General features: G+C 35.1%; 1 protein-coding gene across 3 annotated transcripts in view; it reads right to left on the reverse strand.

The window, feature by feature from the left end:
* The window catches only part of FSTL5 (follistatin like 5), a gene marked incomplete at its 3' end in the record, with an annotated part of 297,971 nt that extends 287,522 nt beyond the window's left edge, over nt 1-10,449 (reverse strand). For all 3 annotated transcript variants that reach the window (XM_081999556.1, XM_081999555.1, XM_081999554.1), the window contains exon 1: nt 9,601-10,449. In XM_081999556.1, the coding sequence (XP_081855682.1) occupies nt 9,601-9,723 (123 nt within the window). In that variant the 5' untranslated portion in view covers nt 9,724-10,449. The remainder of the gene's footprint in view (nt 1-9,600) is intronic.
* Nucleotides 10,450-10,686: the final 237 nt, after the last annotated feature.

The raw sequence follows: 10,686 nt of genomic DNA on the forward strand, positions 1-10,686 counted from the left end.
ATGAGAGAACATAGAACAGCTGATAAGGTGCTGTAGATGAATATGCTTATCTCATATAGCTCATAAGCTAATCATGTTCAGCATACGTATTTATTTTGAAATTATCTGAGGACACTCCAGATTTGAGTAGACAAAAAAGGGGAAGAGGGATGTCCAAGTGGCAATATTTTATCATATTGAATTATCACTGGAAATTCTAAGGGACAGTACTTAATGGGTGTTCTATTATCTTCCCCCTCACGTGAGCTCCTAAAACTCCAGGTATCCTCACAGTTACTGAAAAGTATTATTTTTCCTGAAAATATAGTGTTATTTTTTTCAAAAAAAAAAAAAAAAATCCAGTACAGATGGATTTTAGCTGCATAATTCTCACTGACATTAATGGGAGTAATTTGCCTAAAACCCCTATTAGATTCTTTCTTTTAAATTTCAGAGATGGTTTTTGAGTGTAATTTTCTAAAAAACACATAATGTGTGTTGCATTTTATTATTCAGCCCGTCTAAGGCTCATTCAGATCTTATTTTTCCTCTGTAAATTTTTTTCTAGATAAAAGAAAATCTGCAGGAAGAATGACAATTAGAGAGTATAGACATGAGAGCGTCAACAATTACCTTCTTACAATCCAGGAATGCAAGTAATATTTAGTCTGTGTTAGGACATAATTAAGGGTAAAATTATAGTTTATCTACCAGTATTGATACAAACCAATATGCTGAGAAATTTCTAGGAATAATGGTTTGTTTCTGCCATTCTGCCTTCTACAAAGGCAGATAAGATAGTGTTACAAAGGAAAAGAGAAGCTCAGGGTATGAATATTAATCAGTTGCACCTGCCCTTTTGTGAAGTGTTCAACTATATATTATACTGTACCACTCACAGTGTGACATTTAGGAAACGAGTACGTAAAATTAAGATGAAATTTTTTCTACTGAATCTTAGAAAATTCAAGATTAGTTCAGTATTTGATTGTTGAATTCCAACTAACTCTTCAAAATGACTTGTGAAATAAAGTTATGCACTACAGATATACCAACAATGTTACAGTCTCCCTACTGTGAAGCAGGCAATGTATTGTACAGCTTTTAGTTATTTTCTCTTCGAGTTCATGTTGGAAGCAAATAGCTTTAACAACAAGTGTGCAGAGAGCTGAAATAACACTTCAGTAAACAACTGAAGTTCTAATGTAATGTAATTGATAACAGTATATCTTTTAATTGTAGTATTTTCTTTATTAAAAAAGACATTATTTTTCTTCCCTGCCCTAGACTGATACTAGTAGACACAGATAAAATAGGGTTTGTTTTTAATAATAAACTATGAATAATGTCTTGCAAATGCTTCCTTGTATCCGTTCAAAATTCTTGCCTGCTGCTTATTCTTTTCATTATCCTCCATTTTACTAACTTTTTAAACACAGCTGTATTCTTTGAAAGCTTTTCACTTTGAAATCTGCTAAGCTACCATACCATTTAATGATTGAACTTCTGATCCTTCCTGGTAACATCCACATCGGCTACCACCTTCTTTCTTAGTTTCACAGTGAAATCACACAGTTAATCTAAATAAAGGAAACTTCTTAACTCTGCATAGATGTATTATTGACATTATTAAATTGAGGAAATAAATGAGTACCAAACCAACACTTTCATTGCATTCTATCTAAGAATGGAGTAGATAGCAGGAAGCAGTCATTGGAAGGAGAAGACAAATGTATCCAAATGATAAAATCTGTTCTTTACCAATTGTTATTAATAAACCATCAACAAAAATTATTTGAAAATATTATGCTATAGAAACTATTTGATGAGTCAGTAATTTTTTTGGAAAGGCATGCTTTACTCATGCCCTAGTTACAGGAAGAATGAAGGAATACAGAAATATACTGGGGACCTTTATATGGAAATTCAGACTGGATAAGGCAACCGTTTCTCAGACCTTTAAAAAAAGCCCACAAATTATCAGTTGCAATGGAATCGATGTTTCACAATTTTAGGATCAGCATTCAAAAAACGTGCGGATGTGATGCTTCAGGACATGGTTTAGGGATCATGGTGGCGCTGGATTAATGGTTGGACTTGATGATCTTGAAGGTCCTTTCCAACCTTAGTGATTCTGTGATTGTACAACAGTAGTTACTATTCATTTTAATGTACCTTTTTATCCAGTAGAATTGTTACATCAAATGATGTAACACCAAAATAATGTTAGATATACCAATAAAGCTGAATAAATTCTATTATGATAATGTAATATTAATTCTATATTACTTGCATTGATGTATAAGTATAATCCTTAGGCAAGAGTAACAGAAATTAATAGCATTTCCATGAACCACTCAAGAATGGAAGATTGTGCTGATGCCTCAGGACAGTGGTAGACCTTACTTCTCCTTAGAAATTACACTTGAATTATAGACTGTTTATTCCAGGTCACATACCCAGAATTATAGGCTATGTGTTAAACAAATGATTGATAATTTATGTTAGGTTTGTTTTCATGGGAAGAGGGGATGTAGAAGGAATAAACTTGTTAGATTTTTCCTTATTTCAAATTAATATTTTCTTACAATGCATTAAGTAGAAGAATTCAATTGCAAAAAGTTATTTTGTAAAACTAATAATGAACATAAAGCAGAGGTTATTAACACCATGCAAGTGTTAAAGAAATATTTATTGCTGTTATACTTAGTTCATATAAATGTACTGTTCATACATTACATGTTCAGTTTTATGAACAGGATAAGTGTAGCATAATTAACAAACTACATTAAATGAAAACATAAAAATGTCAAAGATCTAGAAAGACGTGTCAAGTGAAACAATAATCTCTCCTCATTTCTTGGATCACTTTCAAGGTCAAATAATAACATTTATTATTATTAAATTTTGGGAGATCTTTGTTTTAACTTTTATGTTTTAAGTTTTAAGCTTCCTTGTTCTTAAAAGCATTTAAGCATAGTCATATCAATGCATAACAATCAAAATAGACATAATTAAGAAGTCTTTTAATTAAGCTGTCATTAGACTCCATTTTCTTTGTGTGTCAGACCTGCACAGATTTACCAAAACCTTTAGCGTATTCAATGGGCATCTTAACGTTTAGCCCTATTATGTGAAAGGCAAATAAAACCAGTGTTTTGGGGCAGTGTTTTGTGGGGTTTTTTCAGGTTGTTTTGTCTTGGTTAGTTTGGATTAGGTTTGCTGTTGTTGTTGCTGTTTGGTTTTATTTATTTATTTGTGGAAAATCTGAAACAGAAAGACATCATATTCCTCTGGCTTTTAGTTGAAGGGATTTGAGCATACTGATGGATATAGTTTTCTTGTCTGGTAAGATTCACGATGGAATTAGTGATCAGAAACAAATCAAATGTCCTGAACCCGCCCACAAATATAAAAAAGGAAGAGTAAAAATCAGATATCATGACAACTGTTGCTCACATGAACTACAGATGGGTTGTTTAACGTGACATATTGGTAACATCAACTCAGGACAGTTGATACTGTACAAGCAAAACCAAGGTATAGTAGCATTTCATCAAACATGGTTTTACCCAAAACATACCAGATTTGTGCTATTACTGCACATCACATTCTCAGTTAAACTGTCAAAACTCAAAATTACTATTGCAAACATAATTAGGACAAATTAACCAATGAAGAGGAAAGAGTTAAAGCTAGTGAGATATTTTTCTACTGTTAAAAAGAGTTATTTTTTCCTTAGCTTGTTTTTCTACCACACAAATTATAGGACTGTTTTAAGGGTATTTTAAAATACAGATATTGAAAAGAGACATGGATGTAAAACCTAATATTTAGTCAGTCTAATTGGAGCCAATTTAAAAGTAATTTAATTGTATACAAAAATTGTACTTTAATTTTATACTCAAGCCAAATGAAATTAACAGTTTTCTTATAAAACATTATTGCTATATATCAATTCTGCATTTACTGAGCTGAGAATATATCACAGAAGGGGATATATCAAGAAGGCGTGTAAAATAGCCAGATCTCAAACTTAAGTAGCAGCACACGCTTCAAGTACTTGGCCTCTTTCATGATCTTTGAAATCCAAACTGCACAAATTTGAGCAGAAGCAAAGCACCCCAAGTAATATATAAAACAAATCTCTTCTGGTTTTGTTTCACTACTACTGCAATTGCAATTTATGGTCATTATTTGCCACTGTAATAGAATATGAAAAAACATATTCATCAAGAATCTGAAATGATAGCCAAAATAGATTGTGTTTGTATCAGCTCCCAAACACCAGAAATGCCAAAAAAACCACGTTGCCTTATCTGTTCAGAGGCTAACTGGAAATCCTCTTCCTAGAAAGCAATGTGAGAAGGCCAAGCTGAGTGCTATAGAAGATAATTACACTACCTTCATATACCACTGCTTTATATTTTATTCTTTGTTCCCAAGCTGATGCATGAAATGAAAAAGTCAATGTTAATCAAAATCTACATATTACATATGGATCTTGTCATCCTTTAAAATAATTGGGTGAGATCATTCTTTTCCACAGCAGTGATTTTCAGTTAGAGGAACACCAAAGGTAGGTACAGCAAAAGGTTCAGTGCAATAGTGAAGATGCACCTTTTCTCCCTCGCAAACCCCATGGACTTCTTAACTAAAAGTTTATTGCTAGATGTTGCTAATGAGTTAGAAATGGAAACATCAGCAGGCAGCTTGAAAGAAGACCTTCACACTTGCCTTAATTCTAGACTTTGGCATCCTGCCCCACGCCCCCCAGTAAATGACTAGTTGGAAGAAGGACTATAAAAGAAATTTTAGAGAGATTTTACAGGCAACTTTCCTAAGAATTAAAAAAAAAAAAAAATGCTTTGAGCATGTAGTGAGAGTAACATGTTTAATCAATATCAATTTATTAATTTACAATTATTGTAATGGGACTTTTAAAAAAATTAGCCATGCCATTTGAATGCTCTTGCTTACAGAAAAAAGCAGATTAGAATGCAGAACATACTCCCTCTCCCTGAGAAAAGCAAAATAAAATAAAAAGTTTCATAAGACTCCTTGACTACAGTTAGACAAATGATTAAAGGGTGGGGAGGAAGCAAGTCTTAAACAAAATCCTAGAATTTGCATGGAACATAACTACTGTGTTCAGGGAACCTCAGAAGGAAGAAAATTCTCTTGTTACCTTAGAGCTGAGAACAGCATTGACATGCTCACAAAAGCTCTGTTCTTAGTCCTCCGAATTCACTGCTGCATCTTACTGCAATGGATTTTTTTTACCCTCTCTCTCTCTAGGACAGAGGATTTCAGAGGATCAAATTTTATGAATTCTCAGATCCTGCAGGCAAACAGACTTTCCAGATAAACACCGTGAACTATAAACCTCAGGCCGTTTGGAGACCGGACCACACAAGGAAATCTCAAGCTATTTTTGAATCCTGAAGTACTACTTTCTGTGCATTTCTTTCTTGGCTATGATACCCTAAATGAACATTAAATCACTGAAAACCTAGCCTGTCTGTATTTTACAGGTGTTTCATTATAAAACAGAATATGCTATTAGTTGAGGGAGAACATTTTATAATCTTTGGGCAAAAACTTAACTGCAGAACATGTATTCTATGCTTTGTGCTTATACGTTCAAATTTGTCTTTAACAAACTGGGAGAACATGCTTATGCCACTGCATATTTTTCTCTTGCTTTGTTTCATTCAGCTGAAGTTGTTATTACCTAAACACCTCTAAACTGGCCCCTAATTCTAATCTGGCCTAAGTGCCTCTAAACTGACTTAATCCTGAGGTCTAAATTAATGAGAATCCAAGTTGAACTGCCTGATTTAACAGCAAACAGCGATGGTAAGAAGGGAGGAAGAGAGAAAAAGGGAAAGAAGTAGGTTTTTCACCTGCTTCACCTTTCAGGAAGTTAAAAGAAATATTTTAGTCTGGAGAAATAACACAAACAACAGTGACTGCTGCACATCTGACTCAGGTCCCATTAGGCCTTTAGTAAAACAACACAAATTAAGGGCAAGGCTGAAAATAGTTTGAATCAATATGGCAAAATCAGTTGTTAGAAGCAGTCCATGAAAGCTGTTAAAAACAAAGCATGTCCCCTTTGCTGTACACTCTGCACCTACCTGCTTAGTTGGACAAAAAGCTTTGCTGACTGAAGCGCCTGCTGAGGCCCAGGCTGAACTCCAAATTTCCTCAGTTCTTCCCTCTCTCCTTTACCCAGATTCCCCTGATCATTGCTCCTCTCCCCACCCACTCTCCCAAGCTTGCCTTCAGTTAGGCATTACAACCCTGGCTATAACAAATGTAATGGTCTTAACTCCCTAAGGTCAGGATTGGGCCTAAGTAAAAGATATCCATGTGACAATGACTAAATTAGCAATCTTCACTGATTGTCCCTTGAGACTAAAAACAAACAACACCCTACCCCTAATGATATCACTCACAACAAGGCACTGTTGTTAATATTATTCCCTGCTAAACCATGTGAATCATCTGGCATGCAGAGGAGGACTGTGCATGCATGTGTTAGATGGGCCAAGGCAGCCAACAGCGTCCTGGCCTGTATCAAAAACAGTGTGGCCAGCAGGAGTAGGGAAGTGATTGTGCCCCTGTACTCGGCACTGGTGAGGCCGCACCTTGAATCCTGTGTTCAGTTTTGGGCCCCTCACTACGAGAAGGACGCTGAGGTGCTGGAGAGTGTCCAGAGAAGGGCAACGAAGCTGGTGAGGGGTCTGGAGCACAAGTCTTATGAGGAGCGGCTGAGGGAACTGGGGTTGTTCAGTCTGGAGAAGAGGAGGCTGAGGGGAGACCTTATCGCTCTCTACAACTACCTGAAAGGGGGTTGTGGTGAGGTGGGTAACCTACAGCAGGTGACCCAGGACCATGCCCAGATGGCTTTTGAATATCTCCAGGGATGGAGACTCGACAAGCTCTCTGGGAAATCTGTTCCAGTGCTTGGACACCTTCACAATAAAAAGTGTCTTCTTATGCATAATTTTTTTCCGTATTTATAATTTTTTTTCCTTAAGCATGCTTTTCTTATGCATTCAGATTATCATCCATTCAGACTAAGTAACTACTTGTAATTTCTGTGCATGAGGAGCTGAATTTGTTCATAAAACCTTTTACAACAACAAAACGTTTATGATATGAATGCCTGTTCTCACCATGAACACATTTATTTTTTCAAGATAATACCTAAGTACCAACAGGATTGTTTTTCCCTGCAGTCTGACATGTGGAGTTGCTCTGGTTGGACTGCCGTCCAGGTCAGATAAATTCCCCTGTATTAGAGCGAGACTAATTACTTTTTTTCTCTTTTTATTTTAATCTTTACACTCATAAACTTGCATACATATTGCTTGATCAATGTAAATATGACAATGCTGTTATTCATTATCATCTTCTGTTTGTAATAAGTATTCCACTTATTCCACACCTATAACTTAATCCAATCATTTGCTATATTGTTTGATTAAAGCAGAAAGTTTCCTTTACCATATTATTTATATGTGTTGAATATGTATATTGGTGCCAGAACTGGATTTTAAAATTGACTTTAGAAAAGTTTTGCATTCCTAGTGTTTTTATATTAACACGTATCCATAATACCAAAAAGCTGAACTATACACTAATTTTTTTTTATCTGGACATATTGCCTACAAAAAAAGCCCACCATATTTTCTTTGCTTTTCAGAATACATTTTTATATCATTTTTTCATTATTCTTTTTCTTTTTTCTTTATATTTCTTTCTAGCATTAATTTTCTTTCCCTTTAAACTTTGTTTAAAAATACAAAATCTTTTTACAGGGTGTGCCATTCGCTTCTCTTCTGTACATATGCACATATTTATATATGTTTTTCAAAAATATGAAAGGAATGAAAAATAGAAGAAGAGACTCTCTACCTTTCATGTGTATATTTATGTGTATGTGGACACAGGCATATGTGTGTGTGATCCCCCCAATATTAAACTTGAAATGTTTATGACAGCCTATTCCAAGTATTATATGAGAGTTATCAGAGGATTAGAAGTATTATTAAGGAACAGCAACATAGTATTAGTTCCACATACAATCATTAATGTCAGAGACCATCTAAATCTCAGAAAGTATGTTTGCTATACCTCATGTCCTGCCTTTGATTCTTCCCACATTCTTCGTGGTTTTGTTTTGGGGTTTTTTTTTTATATGTGTGATTTCTCTCACATATGGTTCTTTCCATGGCTACATTACTAGTCTCTCTCATTCTTTCTAGATTTCAAAGTATTTTTCTCATGTTATTTTGTTGTGTTTTGTTTAAAGTGGAAAAAAGGAAGTAAAATGATGAGACAAAGTTTCTGATTTTGCAAAATACTCAGTGTAAACACCTGCATGCCTATACAGTTACGTATTAACTTGACTGAGTCTGATGCACTCTTATTCTGGTTGAACAACATTCCCTAGAGGATGCAGAGTTTTACAACCAATTTAAATTTTAGTATTTTCTTTTCAATCTGTTAGAAACTTTCTATATTTAGCATCCACAGTATAAAATAATCAGCTAAACAGCAAATGTTTTACTCATTTGAGAACTCAGTTATCAGTTCTTCTTCCTTACATACTGAGATAGAATCACATGATATTGGATCTTTTTTTTCAAACTAAAGACCAAGAAGAAATATCTTTCATATTTTATAAAAAGTATTGAGAAATTAAACTAGCCAGATCATGAAACATTAATAGAAACTAACATTAGACTTTCTGGCTATAATTCAGACTTTCTAGTTGAAGCATCCAGATTCAGAAGAAGAAAATAAGTTTTTTTTATCATCTTTGTTGGCCTGATTGTAGGCCTCACAACACCTCAGATGTTGTTCCCATGACTATCATGTCAAGAAGAAACTAAGAACTTGATCAGATCTATGTGAACTTCAGACAGCCCATGGAGATATTACAGCCCTTTTACTTGTTTTACAGAACGCCGCCAACAGTTTCCCTTCTAGCTACCAGAAGAGCAGGATTTGTTAGCTGAGAACTGTTTTGGGGTTCCTGGATTCATGACAACGGTGTGGCAGGTGGGCAAAATTTGAACGACGTATAGTGCTTGAAGCTGGGAAACCCAGTATCTCAGGAAACATCTGCATTATGTCACTGTACAAAACTCCTAAATTCAGTGAGCACTGTGAACATCTACCTCATGAAGACATGTATTTGTTGAGCAGTTAACTTCAACACCATGCTGCTTTGACAGGCACTTCACCTGGTTGCCGCTTGGTCTAAAATCCAGTGAGTACTGGGACAAGTCATTGCCTTAAGCAGATACTGACAGTTGCTTTAAGAGACAACCTCTCCTGGCTCTCTGAGTTTGTGTTGATATACATAATCTCTAGTTTGTGAAACTAGAACAGAGCTTAGCTCACTGTCTTTGAAAGACTTCTGCGCTTTCAACTAAGAACAGCTGCTGTTTACTTGTCAAATCTAGTCTATATTTTTGCAAGTGTTGTTACTGGAAAAGTTAATTTCTGAACATTACTCCAATAAACACAAATAAGACAAGGCTGGTGTGCAATTATCCCTTGATCATGGAAGAAAAGCCAGAAGTGCTAGAGAATAATCTGTACCTTGTGGCGTAACCTTACTAGGGGCTGATAGTGCCTGAAGTCGTATCCTTCCTTGGTTGGCCACCCATCTGCTCCCAGCAAAATGCATCCAAGAAGTAAAACAGCTGACCACCACCTAAACATCTTTACAGGTCTGTTCCTGTCAAAATAAAATGTAAAGTTCAGTGACAGACTGCAATATTACTTTGGCACAAGCCATATGATAAAAGTTTGCAATACTGATATTCCATTTGTAGACTTGAATAAATATAGTAGAAATAGGGTAATCCATCCTGCACAACAGCAAAAAGAAAAAGAAAAAAAACCAGTAGTATTTGGAACAACAATACCAATTTTGTTGTGCTGAACTGAATATATTCTTATCACTATTCAAAACTGATATGAGAGGCACTGAGGAAACAACCAGGAAAAGCCTCAGAGAGGATAGGACATAATAGAAAAGCAGTGGTGAAAAATTCAATGCTGTTTTTCTCAAAAGAAGGAAAAAAGGTGATCATCAATGACATGTTCATCAACTTTCTCTTTTAAACAGTCTTCTGTGATGCACTGTTCAGAATCTAAATGTGTAAAGTATCTAGCATACATCTATTATCTTTATCTTACCAGCACTGAAGCCTAAAATGTAAGCAAAGAACTCCTTTCTGCCAATATTCTGGAAGAGTTTTTAAATTGCATTTTTTAAATCACGTATAGTGTATAAGCTTTATTACATGTGTCAGCATTATAAGAATATTTCCAGTCTATTAAGTAAAACTCCCCACATCTTGCCCCAGAATTCACTGCAATCAAGTACAAAATTCAGGGTAGATTATTTGAAAAGCTTTTATTTGACTGGTTTGGGTTTTTGGTTTTTTTTCTGTTTCAGAACCCCACAACTCATGTTGCAGATGACCTGAACTGGCAAAGCACTACCATGGTAAATGCATCAGCATTCTATTAGTCGTTATAAACAAATCCAAAATAGCAAATGACATCTTTAAGAACTATTAGGTCACAGGACACTTCAGGAAACTACATAAATACTTTTGTATTGGTACTAATGACATTTAGTGAATGCTGTTTGTCTTCAGAAATTGTTTTTTCCAA

This window comes from Phaethon aethereus (genome assembly GCF_964289735.1).
Source record: "Phaethon aethereus genome assembly, chromosome: 4".
Taxonomy (NCBI): Eukaryota; Metazoa; Chordata; class Aves; order Phaethontiformes; family Phaethontidae; genus Phaethon; species Phaethon aethereus.